The following is a 25,914-nucleotide window of genomic DNA, read 5'->3' as shown; positions in this document are numbered from 1 at the left end:
TGAATGAGTGGAAAAACCAGTTGAGTAACAACATTGTGCAAATATATCAAAGTTGGTCAACTTTGGAACTTTTGGCCGGAGTGTGTAGGCAGTTCCTGGATGACGAAGGCATTGATGCCATTGACCGGCCCTCACGTTCCCCAGACCTGAATTGAATTGAGAACCTCTGAGACATTATGTGTCGGTGCATCCGATGCCACCAAGTAGCGCCACAGACTGACCAGGAGCTCACTGATACCCTGATCACGGAGGAGATCACCCAGGACACCATCCGCCATCTCATCAGCAGCATGTCCAGATTTTGTCAAGATTGCATACAGGCACGTGGGGGCCATACACACTATTGTGTCACATGATGAGTTGCCACGATGATATTCATGCATGTTGGAAGAGCCTGTGTTTTCAATGGTTTACTTTGATTTTCGGTGTGAGCTTGAATCCAGCCCTCAATTGGTTCGTGATTTTGGTTTACATTGACCATTGTTACGTCATTTAGCTGTGCCTTGGGAGCTTGTAAATGGATACGAGAGGCAGCTGTGCGGGGGTGGAGCAGGCCCACCGGCTGCCCCTGGAAGATTCCGGAAGCTGCCAGCTTTCATTGGGGTGCGTTGGTGTGACGTTGACTGAGCGGATGCTGGAACATGCAGCAGGCGAGGACAAAACATTAAAATCTGTATTGTAAGTGTATGTAAAAAGATTCATACAGAAACCATTTTCTAAACCTTGCCTCTAATGAAAAAAGCTAACGCCACTGACACTGAAAAAGTAGTCAAGTAGAAAGTCCATAATTAAAGCTACTCATTATTAAATAAACCCTGATTTCTAAAATGGGCCCAATTATGGTAGCCCACTCGCTCAGTGTGGCTGTCAGTCAAAGGGGTAGCTAGATGTTGCTGTTTGGTTTGGAAGCTCTAGAGCCAGCCTCCATTCAAAACAGGCTTCTATTTCCATGGCAACTCTCCCTGTCAAAACAGTAAAACCTGGAGGGTACCAAAAAGAGGGAGAGAAGAGAGAGAGTAAAATAACTCTGGTGGTTAGTCACTTTGTCTGGATGTTATCATGAGTTTCCAGCTGAACAGTAACCACTATAGTGTGGGCCCTAGAACTTCAGAGAAGATGAATGACACAGATCTTTACCACTGGGATGCTGAATGATTACTGGTCAAATGATCATCCTGTCTTATTTCTAGGGGGTTTTACCAGTGTATTGTTGTTGCACGCAGGACTGTTTGTTTTGCATGTGGTTTTATTGTTGAAATGTCGGCTGGTCTGACCTAACCAAAGGGTGTGATGGGCTGAACTGTGGGAATGAAAACAGTAGCAACTCATGACAATTGACCACAGAACAGTGAAATATGGTGAGTTAGAAAAATATGGTTTACAATGATGAGTGACTTTATGGATGAAATATGGATTATGATATTTGAAAACAATTTTGTGTCAACAGAGCTACAGGTACCCTAAGTATTTATTTCTGGTTTATATTTAATGGGATTGTAGAACATGGAACATATAAGTTGGTTGAAGAATTCATGCAAGTAAAACATTTTGGTTTTCCTTTTCGTGATTTTTGATTTGTTATGTGTCTTTGACATGACCAACTCACTGCTCTCAGCCTTCTTTTGATGTAGAGTTTCCTTAAGTGCAACTTTGTGTGTGTGTTTCAGAGTGGGGGTTACGATGTGGAACTGTTTGTGGACGGTCCAGACTATGACCTGCTGTGCACCATCTGTAGATGTGTCTTGAGGTGTCCTGTCAGAGTGGCTTGTAACCATGTTTTCTGCAAGACCTGCATCCTACAGTGGCTCCGGAGGTACGGTACCCTGGGTGATGTAGTTCAGGAAAGGCTGAGGAAAAACATCAGTCTATTCATGAGAAAAGTCAGTAGCTTTAGAATTAAGAAAGGCTGAAAATGAGGCAACAGTGACATATATCTCTCGGACGCAAGCCCTTTTGAGCTGCTGTAGACAACTGTGGTGGGAAATTAAGGTTTTGCGTTAATACCGGTTCTCTTCTGTAGACAGGAGACTTGCCCCTGCTGTAGGAAACCTATCAATCCCAGTTGTATGTTTGTCATGTACAAGCTTAGCAAAACCATCAGTCGCCTCAGGATTAAGGTGAGTCATCACAGCCCAATGATTGTGTTCCAAAATAATGGGGTTCATTTTCTCCAGAAGCAATTTGAGGGCATGTCACTGGAAGGAAATAATATTTTTCAAGCATAGAAGAACTCATTTTCCATGTCATCATGTTTCTCATGCCGAAGAAATCCTTTCTCAAATCATTCAAACAACAACTTCAGTACATGATGTCCACACTCTCACCTCTGGTCTCCTCTCTGGTCTCCCTCTCTGGTCTCCCTTTCTGGTCTTGTCTCTGGTGTCCTTTCTGGTCTCCCTATCTGATCTCCCTTTCTGGTCTCCTCTCTGGTTTCCCACTCTGGTAACCTCTCTGGTCTCGTCTCTGGTGTCCTCTCTGGTCTCCCTCTCTGGTCTCCCTCTCTGGTCTCCCTCTCTGGTCTCCCTCTCTTCCTTCTCTGTAGTGTAATAACGAAGGCTGCTTGGCCACCTTCCCTCTGTCTGAGGAGTTCCTTCATAGTTCCTCCTGCCAGTTCCAGAGGGTACCATGTCCCCACCAGGGCTGTGGTTCATTAGTACCCCGGTCTGCCCTGGAGGTCCACTCACAGCACTGCCAACACTGGAGCCAGCTCTGCCCTCTGGGCTGCGGGACACTACTCACACAGGACATCCAACCCCAGCACAACTGCTACAGGTGGGTGGCTGTTAAATGAGTCGATACAGAATCAATATGGCTTCTATAGCTTGAATTTAGACAGATCCCTCCGTCCTTCTCTTAATGTAGAGGCGGTGAGTTTCCGTAAACTGGAATCCAAACAAAATATTATAACTAAAAAGGAAATAAACTATGTATATGAAAATGTCCTATAATATACGAAATGGTCTTAGTAAATCTTGGTTATAATATGAATAAGTGTGATGATTATGATGGTTATCCCAGACAGCTGAGGCAGCAGGTGGAGGCCCAGAGGCAGAGCCACAGAGCAATCGCTGGCGCCCTCCGAAGGAAGATGAGGAGAATGCAGAACGCCATGACACACGTCAGGAGGCAGGTGGCACTCATCTGTGAGAGCCTAGAGGTCATGGGAGAGGGTCAGGAGGGGGAGGATGAGGAGGTAGAGGGGGAGGTGTATGAGGGATATGTAGAGGGGGACACCACGGGGGAGAGCAACGCCAGCAGTAGCAGTAGCAGCTCCTAAGCAGGAATCAGGGTTTGATTTGGGGATTAATTATGGTTTATATTATATAATACTTTTTATATAAAAGTCTGTTCATGCAGAAATGTGTAATTAAAAGGGGTTTGAAATTGTTAATTTAATTTTGGTGGATTTTGTAAAGGCTGCAGATGTATTCTTCTATTCTCTTTTATTTTTGCAACATTTCTATTAGACTGATTGTTGTATTTAAGCAAATCCAAATCTCTAACAATAAAAAATATGAGAAAAACACTTGACGTCTTGGTTTAATTTAATTATTTATTCATTATACACGGACAGTCTGCTTAAAAGAACATCCAACTGTAAAAAAAAAAAATCGAGGCAGCAAGCAAATTAAAATCTTGTTACTGATCCTGACATGTAAACATTGACCAAAGGTATCACTTGAAATCATCTGAAGTCCTGTGATTAACACTATTCCATTATATGTGATGGCACGTCCACAGCTACTTATGGCCTGTAAGAACTCCACACTGGTCCACCTGGGCAGCAGTACTGTCCTGGAAGGTCCTTCCAATGGACTCCATGGAGGGGTGGCGAGAGTATGATGACTGGGCCGGACACCGCTGATGTTGCTGGGCCTTTGGATAACCGTCCATCCCAGAATGCATCAGAGGCAGGTAGATGTCGTCCATGTTGGGCAGCACAAACACTTTCTGGAACGGAGTGCAGTTGGGTTCATTGTTTTACTTTTAGGACGATTGTTTTACCGAGGATTTTTGAGGGAGGAGGGGAGGAAGGGGGGAGATAGAAGGGGAGAGGAGAGGAAAAGTGTAAGAGATGAGGAAACTATAGGAGAACGAGTAGACATGTTGTGGAAGGGAGGATGAGGAAGGAAGAGAGTGAGGGGGGGGGCTAGAGGAGGAGGAGGACAAGAATAAATAGAAGTCGAACCTGGAACTCATCCTGCAGCTTCTTCTCAATCCACTCAGTCACATGACAAAAGGTAACCTCCCGCTCCCCTAGCTTGGGTCTGACACGAAGGTCCAGCTTGGGAGGCACACAGAAACTATACCTACAGTACACACAGACAACCAAAATCACCTCAAGAGGAGTACAGAGGCATCAACTAAAGGACCCTCAAGAGGAGTACAGAGGCATCAACTAAAGGACCCTCAAGAGGAGTACAGAGACATCAACTAAAGGACCCTCAAAAGGAGTACAGAGACATCAACTAAAGGACCCTCAAGAGGAGTATAGAGACATCAACTAAAGGACCCTCAGGAGGAGTACAGAGACATCAACTAAAGGACCCTCAAAAGGAGTACAGCGACGTCAACCAAAGGAAAATGTTGACTTCATCAGCTGTTGTCAGTTGGCTGGCCCTTTTCTTGACTTGTCACAAAAAGCAAAGTAACAGTATTTAATGATGAAAACTCAAGTACATAGTGATCAGGGACTAGGGTGAAGGTTGTTTCAGGACAGGGTAGAGTATGTGAAATATTATGACTAACATAAGATACACTGCAGCCTATTGTTTCCAATGGGAGGCTGGTGAAGTTGTGTGGACAAAACAAACATGCATGTATGCAGAACTAAGCATGAGCTAGCAGAATCCTATTGGCACATTTAAACAGATCTGGAATATTCCTGTAAGAACATTTCAACGGATCTGGTTAGCAACAAGCTTTCCTCCCAATCCATCCTGCTCACCTGACCACCTCGGTCTGCTTTGCCAGAGCCACCTGAGTGAGTGGCTACAGACCTTTGAGATCAGGAAATTCCTGCTGTCTATGTCTCCCAGCCACCCGAGTTTGCATCGCCAGCCATTTGTCAGCTAGCGGCACAGTCAAGGCTCAAACCAAGACTTGGGGTAATCGCCTTGGCACTATGAGAGCTTATTCTACCCACTTCAATGTGTCATACAAGAGCACAGTGATGTTATTAATCCTGAAGTATGTCTGTTTCAAAATATGAGGATACTTAAGAACATAGCGATTTTAACAGCATTCCCACAACAGTTCTCCAACCTACCTTGTGGAGGTATGAGCATTGCATAGGAATGACATTGGAAGACACTGTTGGAAGATATTTATCACCAGTTGGAGGAGGGATCTTGAGTGTAGGCCAAACCACGTTCTATCAGTAGGCTAGGAGGGGTGTTGAGCGTGGACCGTAACATATTCTATCAGTAGGCAAGGAGGGGTGTTGAGCGTGGACCGTACCATATTCTATCAGCAGGGGTAGGAGGGATGTTGAGCGTGGACCGTACCATATTCTATCAGTAGGCTAGGAGGGGTGTAGAGCGTGGACCGTACCATATTCTATAAGAAGAGGGAGGAGGGATGTTGAGCGTGGACCATACCATATTCTATCAGCAGGGTGAAGAGGGATATTGAGCGTGGGCCATACCATATTCTATCAGCAGGGGGAAGAGGGATGTTGAGCGTGGGCCATACCATATTCTATCAACAGGGGGAAGAGGGATGTTGAGCGTGGGCCATACCATATTCTATCAGTAGGTGGAGTAGGGATGTTGAGCGTGGGCCATACCATATTCTATCAGCAGGGGGAGTAGGGATGTTGAACGTGGGCCGTACCATATTCTATCAGCAGGGGGAGGAGGGATGTTGAGCGTGGGCCATACCATATCTATCAGCAGGGTAGGAGGGATGTTGAGCGTGGACCGTACCATATTCTATCAGTAGGTGGAGGAGGGATGTTGACAGCCAGTGTTCCAGAAAGCTCCTGAACCTCCACGGCCAGCAGCAGGGGCGTGTTGGACATCTCCTCAATCTTCTTTTTGATGTACTCATTTTCTGTCGCCTTCTGGAAGTACTTAGACTTAGCAATTTTGTCGACAAATCTCAAAATCCGCTTGCCTGTCCTCCCGCCACTAGCAGCAACCCTGCAGAAGAGTAGCACAGAGGAAGAGAATAATGTGGTGTTACAGTGACGTCACGAGAGAAGCAGAGAAGTTGGTTAGTGTGAGGCTACATGAAAGGACTTAGGCTTTCAGAGGTTAAATGTCACACTGGCTGCGAATGAAAACAGAATTGCCATCTACTGTAATCAAATCTGAAACTAAGTGTTTAAATGTAAGCTATATCCTATGGAAATTATTTCGATGTATCTGCTCTTTTTTTAAATGTGTCATTGGGAGTGGATTCGAGTCACAGTAAGGAAAAACTCCTGGCCGTACCGTTCTACGTGCTAGACTGTATTTGGTTAAAGACAACAGGACATCGGTTACCCTTCAGAACAAGGTGGAGTCACAGTGCCCTGAGGGTCGGAGAGCAGGACTTCCTCCTCGTCAGAGGAACCGGCGCTGGAGGACTCTTCATCACTGTCAGCCAGAACACTGAGGATTGGCCTGGACCTGGACACAGCACAGAACAACACACATTACAAGACTGAAACTAAACCCGGCTTCATTCCAGATCAACCCTACACCTTCACCTCAACCTCAAACCATGCCATAAAAATTAATTCATTAATTAATTTTTGTAAATATATGGCTCACCTGTAACGAGACCTTGGTCTCAGCGTGACCTCCCTGTCAAAATAAAGGATCAAAAAAATAAAAAACCCTAACTTAATAGCGGTTCAAATCCACATCCTTGTTAAACACTAAACCAATCCTCAACCACAGCCCTAACCAAACCATCATGTTCACATACTGGTTCAACTTTAAATCTATACCCAACCACAACTCTAACCCAGTCATCATGTCCATATTTCGCTTTAACCCCCACCCAACCTCATCCACATTCACAACCCTACCCCTTAAACATGATTTATGTTAAACAAGGACAAGAACAAAAGATATTCAGCAGAACCTGCAATGTTGTACAGACCACCTCATTCAACCGACAGAACAGTACAGTATACTCGGATCTACCGTTGGAATACATTTGAATTCAAAAACCAATCAACAAATGGACAGATCAGGAGGGATACTGCAGATCTATGTACTCACTATCAGTGAATTAGTCAGTTCACAGAGGGGTCAGATCATGGCAGACAATAATTAACAGCCTGACAGTGTAGTCGTAGCGGTCATCTGCTAGCCTGAAATCCAGGCCTGTGTTGAGCTCACACCACAAAGCACAGGATTAGAATGAAAGCCTGCAAAGACCCAGGCTACCGTAGTGATGATCTAATGAACCTTAACATGTATGTTGCACAGTGTGTGCCGTGCTTAAGGTTACAGTGGCGTAGCTGGAGAAATGCGACTGACCCTAGGCTGTCAGGGTCGCTGAGGCAGTCAGTGTCCAAGCCTCCCTCCTTGCCCAGTTTAGACAGGTTGATCTTAGTCTCCAGGGTCATCTGCAGGGCCCCGGTATACACCACCTCCAGCTCCAGCCACAGCCCTAAGGAACACACACGCACGCACGCCAGAACAGAGCCTGAGAGACAGATCAGGCGACAGAAACGGAGGAGACGGTCCACTGCTCATGTCATCTGATTATAGCTGGGAACTGAGCATCAGATGAGAAGTTATTATTAATCTGGTGTAATCTCGGGGACCCAGGGAGCTGGAACATGCAGTACAGCATATTGGTTTATTGGGGTGTTTGTATGTCTGTGTGTGTTTGTGTGTCCGTGTATGTTTGTGTCTATTTCTGTGTCTGTGTGTGGCTGCAGACATACACACAGTTGCACTTAGCAGCGCTTAGGCAGGATTTGTCATTCCCTAGCCGTGTGGCCAGAGAGGGCAAGCCTGTGTGTGCTTTGCTCCTGTCTCTCGGCCCTCACCACAATCTGCAAGGCTCAATTCATTACGCAACGATCCGCGTCACGTCTCTGCCCCTTTAATCACAAATCACCTCATTTACAGATTAATGCAGAGCTCCCCGCATCTACACCATCAATCCTTTGGGGAATTATATGACGTGGTAATTTACAGTAATTTGCAAAGCTTCATAATCAGGGTAAATCCATTTAATACCCTTCCAAAATCCAGATTAGACTGAGGATGACATACTGTTATTGTCTTACACTCATTGGTTTCAAGAGTTCCACTAAATGCAGAGGGGTTGATTTGTGGTGTTATCATTAGGGCCAAGAGTTATTCCTGGCTATACTTTGGCAGCATACTTCCTCTTAGAAGTTGTACATGGCCTTTAAGAATTCCTGACCACAGTCTATTGTGGCAGGACTGTCAGGGAGATGAAAAAGGGACAGCGTGCTGTCTAGCTGACCTCACCTCTGCTGTTTACCACAGGTCTGGATGCGCTGGTGATTTGTGGCAGACAGGAGCCCATGTCCAGCTCAGTCAACGTTAGCTCGTTCATGAAGTAAGGCAGCTGAGCAGAAACACATGCACATATACACACACACACACACACGCACAGACACACACAAAGCAAATAAGACACATGTAATTTGGGGCTTCTGGTTTGCTTATTTCCAGTGTGGTTTGGGGTTATGTAGGCAATATGTAACTAACAAAAGACCCAATAGAAACATTGCACAAGCTCCACTTACTCCTGAGCGGACGTTTTCACTGGAATAGCTCACATACTCACTCTTATTTTGCCCAGCTTTTTCTGGATCTTTCTGGAGACCACATCTGACCAGTATTTCTCATGTAGGAAGTCCCAGAAAATTCGACCAATCAAGGCATTGGCCCACTCGGTCTGGCCCTCCCCCTTTAACTCTTGTGAATCACAGGTGCACTGTTCAAAACAGATATTTCATTACAGATGAACATACAACTCTCGGTACTAAGTGTTTTAACATTCTTCATGGGTCAGAGGAACTCACCCTCTGTTTGTCCGTGGGGCTGCTGTCGGTGCTGAATGGTGGGCTGGGTAGGGGACTGGGCTGCTCTGAAGCCAGGAAACGAGCCATGTAGGTGGAGTGGTCCAGCAGGGGGAAACCCATCCTGTACTGTGGGTTTGGGGGGCTGAAAGGGGAAGAGGGGACGTCCTCTTCAGCGCTCTCTATCCTGCTGGGTCCTCTGCTGTCCTGGGACTGTCTCGAAGGGCTCACTCCTTGAGCCGCCATCATATCTAGATAGACAGACGACAGTCGTTGGTTCACTCGTTTGATGCTCTCGTGATGAGTGGCTTTTAACAGTGTAACATGAGAGTATAACTCAACTGTAGCGATGGACATTGCTTCAGAGGCCTTAGTGGTGGATTGTATTAGAAAAGATGGAGGGCATCACTGTTAGGTTTAGGGCCAGGACAGAGAGAGGGGACAGAAACATTTGTGGTTAATTGCTTTGAGAGCATCATAACAGAAATATATTCTCCTATATTTCTATGACCCCGGGTTTTGCTTGCACATGCTAAACCCACTCTACAATTCTGCTCTAAGATTGGTAAAAATACCTTTTACAAGTTAAACTCTAACTTCTATGAAAATGTCCGTCCTGAATTGTGAAAAGGAGAAATAATCACTGGTGTATGATGATCTACACTGTTATCTTAGTATTAGATATGATTTAAAATGTATGTAAAACACAAGCATATAATTACATTGGATATAAAAAGTCTACACACCCCTGTTAAAATGCCAGTATCTTGTGATGTAAAAGAATGAGACAAAGATAGATCATGTCAGAACTTTTTCCACCTTTAATGTGACCTATAACATGAACAATTATATTGAAAAACCAACTGAAATATTTGAGGGGGAAAAATAAAAACTCACAATAACCTGGTTGCATAAGTGTGCACACCCTTAAACTAATACTTTGTTTTTGATTTTATTACAGCACTCAGTCTTTTTGGGTAGGAGTCTATTATTTGCCCACTTTTCTTTGCAAAAGCACTCCAAATCTGTCAGATTGTGAGGACATCTCCTGTGCACAGCCCTCTTCAGATCGCCCCACAGATGTTCAATTGGATTCAGGTCTGGGCTCTTGCTGGGCCATTCCAAAACATTAATCTTCTTCTGGTGAAGCCATGCTGTTGTGGATTTGGATGTGTGCTTTGGGTCGTTGTCGTGCTGAAAGGTGAACTTCCTCTTCATTTTCAGCTTTCTAGCAGACGCCTGAAGCTTTTGTGCCAAAATTGCCTGGTATTTGGAATTGTTCATAATTCCCTCCAACCTGACTAAGGCCCCGTTTCCAGTTGAAGAAAAACATCCCCAAAGTATGATGCTGCCACCACCATGCTTCACTGTGGTTATGGTGTTCTTTGGGTGATGTGCAGTGTTGTTTTTGGGCCAAACATACCTTTTGGAATTAAAGTTCAACCTTGGTTTCATCAGACCATAACACATTTTCCCAGGTGCTTTTGGGGGACTTGATGTTTGTTTTTGCAAACTTCAGCCAGGCTTGGATGTTTTTCTTTGTAAGAAAAGGCTTCCGTTTTGCCACCATACCCCATAGCCCATTCATATGAAGAATACGGGAGAATGTAGTCACATGTAGCACACAGTACTTGCCAGAAATTCATACAGTTCCTTTAATGTTGCTGTAGGCCTCTTGGAAGCCTCCCTGACCAGTTTTCTTCTTGTCTTTTCATCAATTTTGGAGGGACGTCCAGTCCTTGGTAATGTCTCTGTTGTGCCATATTTGCTCCACTTGAAGATGACTGTCTTCACTATGTTCCATGGTATATATAATGCTTTGGAAATTCTTTTGTACCCTTCTCCTGACTGATATCTTTCAACAATGAGATCCCTCTGATGCTTTGGAAGCTCTCTGTAGAACATGGCTTTTGCTCTGAGATGCAACTAAGAAAATGAAAAAAACAGCTGAACTTTATTTGTGATTAATCAGAATTACTTTAAATGATGGCAGGTGTGTAATGACTTCGATATAATATGAGTTGGAATGTGATTGGTTAATTTTGAACACAGCCACATCCTCAGTTATAAGAGGGTGTGCACACTTATGCAACCAGGTTATTGTAAGTTTTATTTGTATTTTTTTCTTGAAGATTTCAGTTTGTTTTTCAATTGAATTGTTAACATTATAGGTCACATTAAAAGTGGAAAGATTTCTGACATGATTTATCTTTGTCTCTTTCTTTTACATCACAAACACCTGGCATTTTCACAGGGGTTTTAGGAAAGGCTGCAAAATATTTTATTGTGAATAGTGTTTTAAATCACAGATTGTTGGGCTACTGAGCAGAACTGCGCTTTTGAACTCTCCTATCGACCTTGCACCATTTTATTTTTTGACATGGTGTTTTATTTTGTATATCGTTTTGCAATGTATGTTGCTTTCTTACCCAGGACTCATTTGAAAAAGATATGAAAATCTCAGTGTGACATCAAGGATAAAGGATAAAAGGATACAATAATACAACAGCATCTATAACCTAGAAATAAACCACCCGGTAATGCAAGGAATTAGAGCATATCATCTATTTTTACACTTACATGTATATGCCCTTTCCACCTTTGTTGCTCATTTGTTATTTGTTTCATGGTCGACATGTTTTTGCTGTGTTAAGAGTTGTCATTATTAAATAAACACAAATAATAAGCATATGAGAAATCAATCCAATGTAAAAAACATATATGAAAAAATGAAACAACGAAAAATTTAACAAACAAAAACAAGGCAATAGTAAAGAAATAATCCCCCTGGATTGATCTGCGCTCCTCAATTTGTCAATTAGTGACAACAAATTGTGGACGCTTTTGTCAATTTCATGCCAGTGCTGACAATGTGGGTTAGATTGGTTCATATTCTTATGCGTGTGTGCCAAATCTCATCACTGATTCAAACAGAATAAGAGATGTAAACATGCCCGTTATAGCACCCTGTGAGGTCAATATGAATGTACAGCTCCGGAAAAAATGAAGAGATCACCTCACCTTCTTCTTTCCTTTCCAAAAAAGTTGAAAAGGAAGGTTTTGATTGAGGAACAGAAGCGTTAAATTTATAGTGGTCTCTTAATTTTAACTCTTCTGTTCCTCGCTCAAAACTTTCCTTTTTGACTTTTTTGGAAAGGAATGAAAAAGGTGCAGTAGTTTTTTAATTTCTTCCAGAACTGTATATTTTGAATCTTGACAGTGTTTGCAACATATATGTGCCAAATGATATTAATACACGTATATCCTCCTACCTGATCTGGAAACACATCTGCTAGTCCTCTCCGTCTTCTCCTTCTCAGTAACCATGGAAGAGGACATGAAGTGATGAAACCACTCCTCCTTCTCTCTTCCTGTCCGTCCAAAGAGGTATAGGGTTGTAGGGACGTTGGCTGTGGTTTTGGGGGTGGAGGTGTTTTGTGTTTGGGAGTCTTCCCCCAGCTGTTCTCCTGGGGTCTCCTGTATGCCCCTGTCCTTGTCCACTACACCCTCTCCCTCTGCCAGCTCGATGCAGATGGGGTACTTAAGGTTCCACAGCCTCTTACGAGCTAGCGCAGAGGGCAGCAGGAACACCTAGCATTACAACAAGATGTATTATTATATATAGCAACATTAATACACGCAGGTACAATAATTATCCATCCTTTCTCCCCCCAGAAAACTGTAATTGCACAATATTAAATGTAGAAATGAAATCTTTTAGGACATTATTTAAAGAACAAAACATATAATTTTTCCAAAAGGAACAATAAGGCCATGTAGACAGACCTTGCTGTGTTGCAGCTGGAAGCAACGTGAGCTGAGAACCACAGGCTCCAGGGGCTTTTCGTCGTAGGTGGCCCTGCGGCTGATATTGTTCCTGGGGTAGTCCAGACGGAGGCTGGGCCCTTCCAGGGTGACGAGCACGGAGTGGCTCAGGGAAGGGTGATATGTCTCCGCGTCATACTCCAACACCTCATTCATCCAGCCCTGAAGCACACGAGATGGCGCCCAGTTACAGTGAGACATTGACAGAATACACAAATGAAACCCAGGACTACTAAAGTACATTCAATAAATAAGACAAGCTATTGTGAAATCTGGTGATCACAGCTCGTCCTTTGAAATGCAATTAGTCAGACAGGGGACATGTGCTAAGACACGTAAAGAAGCGACAGAGCAAAACGTGTGTGAAACATCAATAATGGAGGGTGGTGTGAAAGTCCCAGCAACGCCTCTGACAAACTCCTACTGACTACCACAAATAGCTCTACCCCACGGCTGAGTCAATCTGACATCTGCCTCGAAAATGATCCTGCTAGGAGGGTATTATCCCTCCTCATTGAGACAACCGCTCCTCCCCCCTGTGGTGCTTCACTTTACCACTTCTAACAGTTTCTGTCAGACCCAAAGAACCTGACTCACCACGGAGGTCTCCGGTTGAGCTTATTGCCTGTGGAGCTGACAACAACCCTGTGTCTGGGTTATAAACCTGCACCTGGCAAGGCTCTGCTTAACCAAAGGAGGCCGCAATGACAAGGGTGGCATCTTTTCTGGCTTGGAGGCACATTAAACTGGGAGACGTGCTGTACATTGCTTTCCAGGCCATTTTAGCTGCTGCTCATGAATCACGTTAGAGAAAGGTTCGGTGGAGAAAGTGAGCTGTTCCAGGACGTTTCTGAGGAAACCATGCCTGGTATGGTGGACATCCATGGAGGACAAGGACATAAACAGATGCTTTTCAGTTCAGCTAATTGTTTTTTGGGTGATCGAATCTGCCAAGACTAAGGCCATATTATGGATTTTATGGTGAGATAAGTACATTTCACAAAGCGTAATTCCCCTTTTCAGTTTTCTAGTTAATTTTACATAATTTTTTTATGATGTATTTTGGAGTATTTAATATTTTAACATTGGGAAAGATATAGGAGGGTGTTGAAATAGCAGTATGTCGGGATCGTTTCTTCCTAGATTTGTGCCATTCCAGTGAGTTTTACTTAGCCAATGTGCTTCAACATCTAATTGCTTTCCCTTAGGGGTTTCAGGATGGGTATCAGTATATAATCATTTGGTTACTGTGAATGGGAAAAGGACTTCATGAGATACATTAATTGATAACAAGAGCAATTGTTTGAAAAAAAGAAAAAAGACATCACATTGATTTACCTTAAGGACATTTGATTGGGTGCTGAAGACGTCAACCTGTTGGACAGCCTCAGTCAGTGCCTGAACGTGTCTGTGAGGAACCCGTGTCTGAGCAGCGTGTCTGGTTAAACCGAGCCTAATCAGCAGCAGCCCCAGCAGGAAACCAAAGGCCATCCCCAGGGCCAGGCCTGACACATAAGAGCTCAGGGGGAGGGTGAAGTAGGCGTAGGACAATGCGCACACACTGAACAGCCCTGTCCACGGGAGAGGTGGAGGAGAGACGGATTGACCGACCAAACAGCGGTGTCCTGTGGAGATCGGAGGACCAGGCGATCTCAGGGGACGCCTGTGATGAAGGCTTCCGACGGCCATGACCTGCAGCACTTCATTGTAGCTGCGGATTTCCAGTTCCTCTAGCTTGTCATGGAGTCTGTCACCGGGGTGATCGTGGAGAGAGCACGTTCTAGCGGTCCGACCCTTCTTGGGGAGTCTGACGCACGGCCAGTCAAACAGCGGCGAGGTGGCGTCACTGTCCACTCTCCTGGTGCCCCGCAGAGGAGACTCCGTAACAGCCCCCTCCGTGCTGTCCGTCCTCCCCACGGAGGAGCTGGCAGACCGGGCCCCTGGAGTCCTCTGGTGCTTTGGGCTACCAGCTGCCGCGTTCTCCTTCTCGTCTCCCATGATCTTACTGAACATGCTGATAGGCTTACTGAACATGGGCTCCTGCATTGCCTCAGAGAACTTGCGCTTTGTGTCCTCCAGCTCGATCTTGAAGAAGCCAGCCTTCGGGCTCTCGGACGGGGATAGAGCGATGGGTGAGGGCGGGGCGGTACGGGAGTCCCCGTTACTCCTTCCTTTGGGCTGAGTCAGGTTCTTCCATTGCAGGTGGAGGTTGAGGAGGGAGTCGGACTTGGACTGGGACACCTCCGGCTCGGAGCGAGAGATCTCCGTAGAGATGGACTTGACCAGGCTGAGGAAGGGCTTGGGTCTGAGGGACGGGTTTTGAGGGAGCTCCAGCTCCGCGGACAAGGACTTGACCAGGCTGACTAGGGGTCGATGGGTGGGGCTCGCTGGACCCGGAGTCAGGAAGCTAGGAGCTGAGACGGAGCAGTCCCCCAGAGCCCCGGGGGAGGATGGGGAGAGGGGAACGTGGAAAGGTGGGGAGTGCAAGTAATGTTGGTTCTCCTCGATGGAGCTCTGCCTTTCCTTTGAGAGGGAGCTAAAGGGAGTCTGGTCATCATAGTCGTGTTCCAGGGGGAAGATGAGCTCGTTGTCTTCCAAGCTGTCCCATTCACCCTCTGTGCCTGTCAGCTGGATCACAATGCCCCTTCTGAGCCCTCCAGCGTGGGCCTCTCCTGGGGGAGTAGAAGATGGACAGCGAGCCGGGCTCAGGGGGTCATGGGATGGCTTCAGACCTTCCACTCCATCTTCTCCACCTCCTCCTTTTAGTCCTGTTGCCCCATTTTCTCCAATCTCTGCCATTTTTTATCTTTACATTTCAGTCGAAGGCACCTGGGTGTCAGCAAAAGAGAGAAGAACCCAGTCAGCGCCTGTTCATGATTAAGTCCCAGGAGTGAGAGACAGAAAAAGCACTTCTTCTCGTATATGTATGCCACAGTTTCCCCAGCTTTCAGTTAAAGTCCACCCTTATGTAACAAAACTTCAAAGTAGCTTGACAGGCAAGAGAAAATGTAAACCCTGTATTGATGTCTGAATCAGGCCACAATAACAACCTTTTCCTCTCCTCAGCTGTCGCCTCAGATTTGTTGGTGTGTTTGGGGGGGAGCAGAGAAGGGCCTAAATAGAAAGAAATAAACAGAGTTTCCTCCCCAAATGTTGTCAGACGTAGGACAGAACGGCGGGCCAAATTCAAGCTGGACATTGGGTCTTGTTGCTCCAAATACAATGCAGATTTTGGGCTGAACATGTACTGATAAAAATGAAACATTACACAAATTCTTACAAGGCCACAGTACTGAATTATTCATGTATTTAAAGCTGACAAGGATTTTTTTTACATAAACCTTCATAGCAGGTACTGCCTTTATGAACTTCAGCTCCACATGTGAAGAAAGTGTCTCTTATACACACTCTTTCGCATTGTTGCCATGAAACAAATACATCATAGGTTATCTAAAAGGTAATTTTAGACCTAATTCAATAAGATGTTCCCCTCAGAAATGTTTGAACATTTGACTTCAATGAACCACACCCTGGAGTTTGACTCCTATCTTGGTTTCTTCCCAGGTTCCAACATCAACATTGTGCTAGAACATCTTAATGTTTGCTCTTTGGGGTTTTAGGCTGGGAATCTGTGGAAGCACTGTGACAGCTCCTGATATATAAAGATGAAATGTGATTTATTAATGTCATAAAGGGCATATTGGCCCAGCAGCACTCAAGGCGTGACGAGGCCATAGAGTGTCCTGAAAAGAGCATAAGTAGATCCATGGAATTTACTAAAATGATGATACAAACCCAATGATTTGTGCTCCCCTACCACAGAGTCCTAAATCCAACTACTTTGCGTCTGTTTAGTGGACTATATAGTATGTGTGAGAATTCAATTTTAAAATTTCACAATCCGACTGGTTCAACTGATCTGTACTTCAAAGGGAGTTATTACACATCACCTTCTGTAGTTGGTTACATAACCGCATTATGGTGCTATGGTACAACATAGACAAATTCTACAGCAGCTGGCAGCAGACTCCATTCAATCCCTTCAGGCAAACTAGACAACCAAGCTATCAGCTATCAGTGTGACACCAAACAACCTGCAGTGTCAATGGCATTATAAATAAATATTTGTAAACACAAAGGTGCATTAGCTCAAACACACACACTATATCTCTGTCTTTATCTCTTTCCCTCTCTTTTTCCCTCTCTCTTGCTTCATGGACCTCCTCCACATGTAAAATACACATTTTCACAAAAATCTATTCTGAGTGAGAATTAAGCACTTTTCTATGTCTGTAGTAATCTGGACTCAGTGGTTTAAGCCAGTGGCAGAGCTGTGCTGTCAGACATGGTAGCACCCCAAACAACAGCCTGTCGTGTAATGCTGCGTAGTGCACTATTGTCCTTAGGACTTTGGGGGAAAAGTGCACTACATAGGGAAAAGGGAATGTCATTTGGACCTAATCTATGGTTTTGAAATGCCTCATGCAGCATTATCCTAAACTGGCTAAACCACATTTCAACTTTGTGACACGCAGGGATGAACTGATGGATATTTGATGTGCCAACTCTGTGTGATGTACAGATATTTTATTATTATCCCCAACAGGAAATGTAAACCTCCAAGGTTGGATATAGATAAATCTAGTCCTCGACTAAAAAATGTAACTCACTGCAGAATGTCCATTTTAATCCAGTTCTAGGCTAATTCTGTGTATTCAAAACCGTCCCTTACTGTTATCAAGGTTTTACAAGATTTAAAAAATTTGTCATTTCCTATGAAAAAGATTTGCTTGCTCAAGGTGCTTGCTCAACCAGGAAGTCTAGACCCGAATCCTTGCGTGAAGGAAAGGACACATTCTCCAGCCATCTACCTCAGTTGAGCTCACAGCCACCCGAGCCGCGACAAGGAGACCCTAGTGGCAATGAGGCGAAGCAACCATATTCAATGACTAAACCTGGATGGTGCCATCTAAGCCACTAGCACGATTCTAAGCCACTAGCACGATTCTAAGCCACTAGCACGATTCTAAGCCACTAGCACGATTCTAAGCCACTAGCACGATTCTAAGCCACTAGCACGATTCTAGCCTTGTTCTAACAATGATGCAGCTAACTGTGAAGCAGAGACAAAACATTCTATCAAATGGTGGTACCTGCATAACCACACCATTTGATAGAACTGACAATCAGTCCTTTACATAGCAAATGCAGAAACAACTACTGACCATGACAACATGACAAAGGGCTAACAACCAGATGTTGTCCGAGAATATATTTTCTAGTGAAATAATCTAATTGAATGCCTGTACCTATCAAAATAGTGTTTTAATTAACATATAGAAGTCTCTAATACTTTCTTATTCTGATAATGTTTTATAATAGCAATAAACAAAAAAGTAAACCCTTTTCCCAGGGTAGTGTGACAGTCATCCATCTTTTTTCAGTCATCCATCTTTTTTCAAACTCAGTGCAAAAAAAATCATGAGAATTTATGATGGATGACTCTGCTTTCTTAGTTGCACGACCTAGGAAATTAGTAGTAGGAGACAGATTTGGAGCATTCTGAAAATGGGGCACAAGGATTTACATTTAAAAAAAAAAGTTCAATTTTACTAATACTCATATTTTCAAAATACCCACTCCATATCTAGTCAGAGGTGAAGGAAATGTCTTATTGCACATTTTAACTATAACTATAACAGCTGCAGTACTAAATAGATTTTCTACTGCAGGGTTGACTCTTCAACAGGCAAATTCTAAACAACAAATCTTATGTTTACTGCAATATACAAATAGTCTGGAACAGTGTTTCACAACCCAGCTCCTGGACTCCCCCCTGCCCTGCATTAGAGCTCTCCCTGCTCTAACATACCTGATGTAGCTCATGAAGGACTTGATAATGAGCTGATCATTTGAATCAGGTGTGACAGAGCAGGAAGAGATCTAAAACATGCCGGGCAGGGGGGCATCCAGGAGCATGGTTGAGAAACACTGTTCTAGAGGAACAGTCTTGTAGGAAGGAGCAAGAGTTTGCCCTGATAATCAGTCATGTCATGTCTATGGAGGAGTTATGGAAGATGACTGTAACTCTATAGGATTAGTAAGCGTTCTCCACCACCAACATTCCTCCATCTAGTGAGACGAGCGCATCATTGCCATGGTTAAAATCGGATCACCATGCTCTAGGTATGATCATATCAGGCACAAGTGCCAGAGAGACAGATCAACCGCAATCCAAGCTTTACTGTAAAGTCAAAACCCATCATCGGAGGTTTAAGCACAAAACAAACCCAGATATGTTTGCACATCAGGGAACGTATACGAGCGTTTGCACTCCACGTAGGCTACACGTGACAGTGACTGATGATGACAGTGACAGAAGTGGGCGTATGAATAACGTCCAAATTATTTGGAATTGCCAGTAATTAATATTTAATAATTGGTTCAAAAGTCTCATTAAAACGTTCCTTTGGTACACAGGCATAGGTGATTATTTTCTGTGACAAACTAACCCTCAGAGATAAAAGACAAAACATTCCTTAAATGTTGACGTTTCAAGTTTCAGCCATAGGTCTATGTTCTTATAGCTCTATAAAACAATTTGAAATCTAACTTTCAGAGGCCGTAAAAACTGAATTAATAGCCCATAATATTAAGTATCAAACTGACCTGAACTTACCCGGTTATTGCTAGAGCATCGAACCACTTATTCTTATAAATTATATTTCAAGTTTAAATCCTTTCAAACACTTGAGAAAATTATTCCAGTTGAATCACTTGAAAATGAAATTCAGTGAGTTAAATGCGTTTTGTTATGTTGATTCTGAAATATAACGGTTTGTCCACGTTGTTTGACCGGGAGAGATGTTCTGCAATCTCGCACAGACCTGCGTCCTTGTCACATCAATCCTGGCAAAACTTATCACAATAAAACGAATCTACCAAATATAAATATAAATTCCTCCAACAAATCTACTATTACTCTCGGTAGTTCGTGAAGTCACTGCCGGTTATAAACGCGAAAACTAGAAGAGATCGTGAGACTACTGCTTTACATCGTACCTCCCCCCTCGAGGACTTTCTCTGTTGCCACCGCAATGTGACACGCGCTCCCAGCATCAGCATCAGCTAAAGCTTGTCTCACCAATCTGATTATCAAAACCATGGCCGGCATCAGTGGACTTTAATCCAGATTAAATACTCTTAGTTGGTGTAGGTTATATGTAGCCTACCGCACTTTCTATAAGTTTTAACTTTTTGCTGATGTCTTAGTAATTCAAGCAATGTGAAACAAAATAAAGGCCCATGATTCCTACACACCAGCAAGCCAATAGAAAGTATCTTATACAATCACATTTTAATCCATTTATTTTCCACAGGGAATGAAACGTAATGCTAGTGATCTTCTCTACCCCGTTCTATAGAGGCTTTTATAGAGACGAGCACTGGTCAGCTCTTTGGCCTGGGGCAGAAGCACACTTAGGAAATCAGCGGAAGGGATAAAAGAATGAACAGGGCTCACTCTCCACATCTCTTGGCCTACATACAGAGAGGTCTGAAAATGAAGGAACAGGACCGTGTTCAGACCCAGCTGCAGCTGGGGTTGGAATAATCCCTCCCTCCTTACTTTCCTTTTCACTATCTCTCTTTCTTTTTCCTTCTATTTTTTCCTGTTCTCTCCCGGTCTCTCCCTGCTCTCCCTCACTCGCTATCTTCTCTAAGATAACCACCAAATAGAGGATATCTTACTTTGCCTGAAGGAATAGCCCTTGGAATAGTTATTCTCGAGGACACTGTGACATCACACCGTCAACACTGCTGTCACTGATGTTCTGCTTTTACAATGGGAGCGGAGATACTGTGATACTTAAAACATACAGGGTGTAATTGTCTAGTGGCTTCCTCAGAGGTCCTTGATTTAAATGAATGAAGACACGTTTATTATGGGGAAGAACCATAAGATATTATTATAATGACGAAGTTATATAAGAATAACATTTGGACATACTATTTTAAGGAGCCTGATATCAGATAGTACATCCTGTATCATACTGTATCTAGTACCATACGAACAAACAGCACTATAACAGATATCTGTTACAGGTATCTAATCATTTAAATACATTGTGTACAGACAATGTATTCAGGTTATATTTAAACATACCAAAATCATTGATCTATGTTCTGTTCTGGCCAATAAATATTATGAAAATTAGACTATTGTGTAATTTTATGAAAGTTAGATAGTCACATTATATGAGCCAATAGGGTGTCTCCCACTAACTAACCCCTCCTTATCCGATTGGGTGTCTATTGCATTCCTTGTCATTGGTTGACATATGCAGCTGTTCAAAAATAGCCCTCTCCATGGGACCAGACATTTCCCTGAGTGGCCAACAGATAGCCTGCAAGGCGAACTGCTAGTTGTGTTGAGACATATAGTTCCGGCTAGAGGTGTATTGGTTTTGTTGCTGTGAGGATATTTATATCAAATACGCAACAGGCCTACCCTGTAGGCTTATCGTGTGTACTGAGGTGACGGTAACCAGACCTCCAAGTCAACTGGAGAAATGGAAACCTTTGCTGATCACTTTCAGCAATTCCATCACGTCCATGGAACCAACGTGCAACTGGACCCTACGAAGACCCAGGCTACCCGAGTCGAGAGCTTCGCCAACGGGGTGTGCTTTAGCAGAGAGCCCCTGAGTCCCGGGGAGATCTTTTTAGTTGAGATTGAGGAGAAGGAGCTGGGCTGGTGTGGCCACCTGCGGATCGGGCTGACTGCCAGAGACCCTCTGACCCTGGCCAGGGTGCCTGAGTACTCCCTGCCGGACCTCATGGACATGGGGGACAGCTGGGTGGTGGCCATCACGCGTAACCACAACAGAGTAGTGGAGGAGGAGGCTCTGGCACCTGAGAGAGAGGGGGCAGGAGAAGGAGGATTGGCGGGGGGTCATAGGTTGGGCAATGGCAGGGAAGAACCAGGTCGGAGGCTGCCTAGGCTGGGGGGTGGCGACGTGGAGGAAGAAGCGATTAATCCCAAACCCAAGTCTTTCTTCACGGACTCCCATCTACACATTGAACAAATTCAAATACCCATGGACAAGCTGATCGGTCGTAGTCGACCCGGACGCTTCAGCCACATCCTGGATGACCTGTACAAGACCAACGCCCTCCCGCCCACAGCCAGACGAAGCCGGATAGGGGTACTGTACGTGCCCAAAGGACAGGACCTGGCTGACATGCATATCGTGATCAATGGGGAGGATATGGGGGCGGCAGCTAAGAGCATCCCAGTGCAACAGGCTCTGTATGCTGTGGTGGACGTGTACTCTGCCACAAAGCAAGTCCGCATTGTTCAAGTGGAATATGGATGTAAGTGTCATGTGTACGAAAACAAAACGTGTGTACACATACATTCAATGATTCAAATGGATGTAGTTGCATACCCAGTGTAATCTTGAATGATTTGCCTTTCTTTTTTTTCCCCTTTTCCCTTTCCACTAGTCTCTTCCCTGCAGACTCTGTGTAGAAAGTGCATCCAGAAAAATATAGTCCACAGGATGGCTCTGGACTGGCTGGAACTGCCCGAGAGACTCAAACACTACTGCAAGTATGAGTGACAGTCTGACAGAGCGCTTTGGACTGAGTAGCCTACCTCCTGAAGCTTCTCACAAGAACCAATCTTAAAATCTGTGTTATTAATGCATTTCAGAAAATATAATGCTATTGTGTACTTAATGTATTTACATTATTGTGATATTCTTTACAATGAATCCCTGTTCTCAATGAATCCATGTTCTCTACCAGTTATCATGGTCTCCATGAATACACTACTTTTTCCCAGTTGGATAATAAATGCATGACATCGTCATCTTGATGTCTATTTTCCTCCTACATTTCCTCCTACACGTGTACATTATTGTGTCGGTTAATCATAATTCTCACAACAGCGGGCGAGTCCTTACAAAGACAGTAGGCCTACTTCAAGTGCCACACATTTTAATGTTCATTACGTGTTCCCTAGTGACATCTAGCGGGTACAATTTGAACAGTTGGCTAGAGCTTTCATAACAGGCGCACGGTCACATGTCCGGAAAAGTATCATATAGCTCGACACTGTCGCGCACTGTCATCAGTTACTTGCGGTCGAAGCATAGTTACGATATTGTGTTCTTCCACAACACTCAGAATGTCATTTTGCTCATTTTTTGGTGGCGAGGCCTTTAAAGACCACTTCAAAACGGGTGAGTATTTCTGTGATGTACCCTAACTTATTTCTACTTCGGTGACAACTTGCACATGTTTCAGCATTGAAGGTGCTACACAGACATTCATTCCACTTTTTGACAGTTATGCTTGTATAACACCCTTACATCCAAAATAACCATTACATTATTATTACAAAGTAATAGAAAGTACTTGTTTAATGATAACAGTCATTTTATCATTGTAAAATTTAATTTGTTTCCTTGATAACCCTCCCTTACATAACTCTCCTAAACCGGTTTCCCTGCAGGTATGTATGTATGCTCTAAGTGCAGCAACCCGCTGTTTTCCAGTAGGTCCAAGTTCCCCCACTCATCCCCATGGCCTGCCTTCACTGAGACCATCAAAGAGGACAGTGTTACCAAGAGGATGGAGTCACACACAGCCTTTAAGGTACTAATGGAAACGTAGACACATCCCAGATGTCACCTAAAGCACATATAAATGACTGCAAATATAAATGATTGCAAATATCACTGCCTAAAAGGGCTTGTAAACCATAATCTCAATTTTCTCTTCCTACCTCAACTTTGTTGTAATTTCTGTAACTAGGTGCTTTGTGGGAAGTGTGGTAACGGATTGGGCCATGAGTTTGTCAACGATGGACCAAAGCCAGGAGTCTCACGCTTCTGAATATTTAGCAACTCGCTGAAGTTTGTCCCTAATATAGGTAACAAGTAGTGCTACAGGATGTGCAAAATATATATGTAAATCTTTTATTTTTCAGCTGGGGGAACTTTTGGAATCCTAGATATGTTAATGCTTCCTGAAAAGCAAAGTGGCAAGCAGCTTCCTTGTTTGAAACATTTGGTTGATTGTATTTGATCTGACAGAACAAGCATGGAAAGCTATTGTGCATCTTAACAGCGAGTAGGATAAGCTATCTTGCTTAAGATACAGGGAGTGGGCTTGTTGTTTGCCCTAAGCAGTGGCAAGAGGAAATGGAAAAAATTAAGTAAAACAGAACGGTTGGCTGGGTTTGTTTCAAAATATGATATGCTCTTGCAATACGAACATTGTAAATGTCATCATAGCGATTTCGCTTTGAATAAGATAAAACGTACAGCTCTAGACACTACGCCTGTTAGGTATGGAGCACCCAGCTGAAGATTGGCCTTGAAATTAAATCTTCCATTTCTTCCATAGTCTTACAATAATAATCTGCACGTGTACTGAAACGCACCCCCTGTCCTCTCTTCTTCACCCCATTCCAGACGAACAGTAACGCGAGGACCCTGAACACACAGCTGTAGTTGCACACCCATGGCCCTGGGGCGGCCTGGTCCATTTGTGACGTCGACAGGGTCAAGCCTGAGAGGGACAACCTGTCCACTGATGACTAGGACCAGACTTCACGCAGGGACATTCTAGAAAAGAAGCCAAGGGAGCATAGTATTTTTTCATAGAGTATATTTACTGTACATTACAAATACACAGAAATTACTTGAAGAACTCTCATAAAAGACAGGAAGAATGTCAGACTGACTGGTTTGACCAGTTTTCACATACCGTATGCCAGAATGATGTTTATTTTTAACACTGAACTGTAAAATGAATGATTTTAAGATGATGTTTTATGATGAGAAATAATTTTAAGAAAAATGTAAACTGAAATATCTTGCTTATATAATTGTTGAACCCCTGAGGTTGCTCTCAGTTTACACTGATGAAAATATTGCCCTGACAAGGAAACAGCTACCTTACAATTGACTTCCATCTCAAACAGAAGGCCAAAGAAGCATTGGTCGATCAAGAACAAAAGGTTAAATGTCCTACAGTGGCCTAGTCAAAATGCTGATCTCAATCCTTTTGAAAATCTGTGGTACAATTTTAAAATTGCAGTTCACCCGTGTTGTCTAACCAACAAAAGAAACAGGTAAAAAAGAATGGGACAGAATCAGTCTGACACGGTCATTGCAGCAAAAAAAGCCACTACCAGTTATTCACGTGTGGAAGTTGAATATTTATGCAAGCAATATATAGCTATTTTTAAGAAAAAATTAATATATATTATTTATTTTTCTTAAAAATATTTCCCAACATGAAACCAAATGTTACCTGAGAGTGTTAAAAATAATGTAAACAACATTTCTGTGCACCATTTGGGATTCAGTAATATGAGAGAATTGGTCAGGGATTTGAATACTCTCGCATGATATTGTGTCCTCGTCTAATTAATTTTACAATTAAATTATAAGTTTGGTAAGATATTGGTCTATGGTAGATAATGTTAGATTTTTAAGTAGCTTGAGCAGGTTATGAAACAATTACAAAGTTTTACTTTTAATTTAATGAACCAACAAGTACTGTATTTTTTAAGGATTTGGCACAGGCAATACACAGGCTTGCTATCACAACTATGCATTAGATATATATTCAGCGCTACAATGTTTATGCATGCTGAGACATGTAAGATTGTATACTTGAATGTTGTCATGACTTCAGATAATTCATCTTTTATGATTATGTCTTCCGATAGGTAATTCCAATAACACTATTAACAATAATGCTCATTCCTGTATGAATACAGTTGAACAGACAATGTTCTGTTTTTCTCTTGATATTTATCAACCTAAGATGATAATAAATTACCATAGTTTACCAGAAAACATTGCCTCTTTTACACCGTCTCTTTAATAATTTACTTCTGTCAGTTGAGGTTAGATGTTTTATGGCCAGCAGGTGGGGATATCTCTCTTTGAAAAAGCCACTAAAGATTCCCCCTCTTGGAGCATTTGACGGTTTTTGCAGTACCAGGCCTTTGGCCGTAAGGAAAAGGGAATGTGTATGAGTTTGTACGCAAGGCCCAACCAAGATTT

General features: G+C 43.4%; 4 protein-coding genes across 11 annotated transcripts; 3 read left to right on the top strand and 1 right to left on the bottom strand.

Moving 5' to 3' along the window:
* Positions 1–689: 689 nt before the first annotated feature.
* rnf151 (ring finger protein 151) lies at positions 690–3,828 on the top strand. 2 transcript variants are annotated; one of them, XM_034292451.1, is made up of 6 exons: positions 691–1,358; positions 1,668–1,813; positions 2,021–2,117; positions 2,543–2,772; positions 3,019–3,143; positions 3,742–3,828. In XM_034292451.1, exons 1-6 carry the CDS (start codon positions 1,356–1,358, stop codon positions 3,756–3,758), a joined length of 618 nt encoding a protein of 205 aa, XP_034148342.1. In that variant the 5' UTR covers positions 691–1,355; the 3' UTR covers positions 3,759–3,828. The 2 variants fall into 2 exon arrangements, with proteins under 2 accessions (XP_010862271.2, XP_034148342.1); XM_010863969.3 differs by lacking the exon at positions 3,742–3,828 and having other exon boundaries at positions 690–1,358; positions 3,019–3,491.
* On the bottom strand, positions 3,536–20,174 carry tex2l (testis expressed 2, like). Of its 7 annotated transcripts, XM_020046934.2 has the most exons (15): positions 18,467–18,655; positions 18,229–18,351; positions 15,877–15,940; positions 14,165–15,655; positions 12,788–12,988; positions 12,274–12,592; positions 9,005–9,252; positions 8,767–8,916; positions 8,445–8,544; positions 7,476–7,608; positions 6,759–6,791; positions 6,489–6,614; positions 5,928–6,143; positions 4,190–4,310; positions 3,536–3,951 (listed from the first exon to the last, which is right to left on the bottom strand). In XM_020046934.2, the coding sequence occupies exons 4-15, from the start codon at positions 15,623–15,625 to the stop codon at positions 3,742–3,744; spliced, it is 3,318 nt and encodes a 1,105-aa protein (XP_019902493.2). In that variant the 5' UTR covers positions 15,626–15,655; positions 15,877–15,940; positions 18,229–18,351; positions 18,467–18,655; the 3' UTR covers positions 3,536–3,741. The 7 variants fall into 7 exon arrangements, with proteins under 7 accessions (XP_019902493.2, XP_034148337.1, XP_034148336.1 ...); XM_034292446.1 differs by lacking the exons at positions 15,877–15,940; positions 18,229–18,351; positions 18,467–18,655 and adding an exon at positions 19,496–20,174; XM_034292445.1 differs by lacking the exons at positions 15,877–15,940; positions 18,229–18,351; positions 18,467–18,655 and adding an exon at positions 19,506–20,174.
* A 568-nt stretch (positions 20,175–20,742) lies between these two features.
* On the top strand, positions 20,743–22,812 carry neurl2 (neuralized E3 ubiquitin protein ligase 2). Its single transcript, XM_010905574.3, has 2 exons — positions 20,743–22,201; positions 22,334–22,812. Exons 1-2 carry the CDS (start codon positions 21,397–21,399, stop codon positions 22,447–22,449), a joined length of 921 nt encoding a protein of 306 aa, XP_010903876.2. The 5' UTR covers positions 20,743–21,396; the 3' UTR covers positions 22,450–22,812.
* A 104-nt stretch (positions 22,813–22,916) lies between these two features.
* On the top strand, positions 22,917–25,711 carry msrb1b (methionine sulfoxide reductase B1b). The gene is made up of 4 exons (XM_010905562.3): positions 22,917–23,073; positions 23,346–23,488; positions 23,648–23,765; positions 24,310–25,711. The coding sequence occupies exons 1-4, from the start codon at positions 23,019–23,021 to the stop codon at positions 24,318–24,320; spliced, it is 327 nt and encodes a 108-aa protein (XP_010903864.2). The 5' UTR covers positions 22,917–23,018; the 3' UTR covers positions 24,321–25,711.
* The last annotated feature ends 203 nt before the right edge of the window (positions 25,712–25,914 follow it).

Source organism: Esox lucius, chromosome 5, assembly GCF_011004845.1.
Source record: "Esox lucius isolate fEsoLuc1 chromosome 5, fEsoLuc1.pri, whole genome shotgun sequence".
NCBI classification, from domain to species: Eukaryota; Metazoa; Chordata; class Actinopteri; order Esociformes; family Esocidae; genus Esox; species Esox lucius.
The sequence above is the reverse complement of the archived record's forward strand: the minus strand, read 5'-3'. Positions and strand labels throughout refer to the sequence as shown.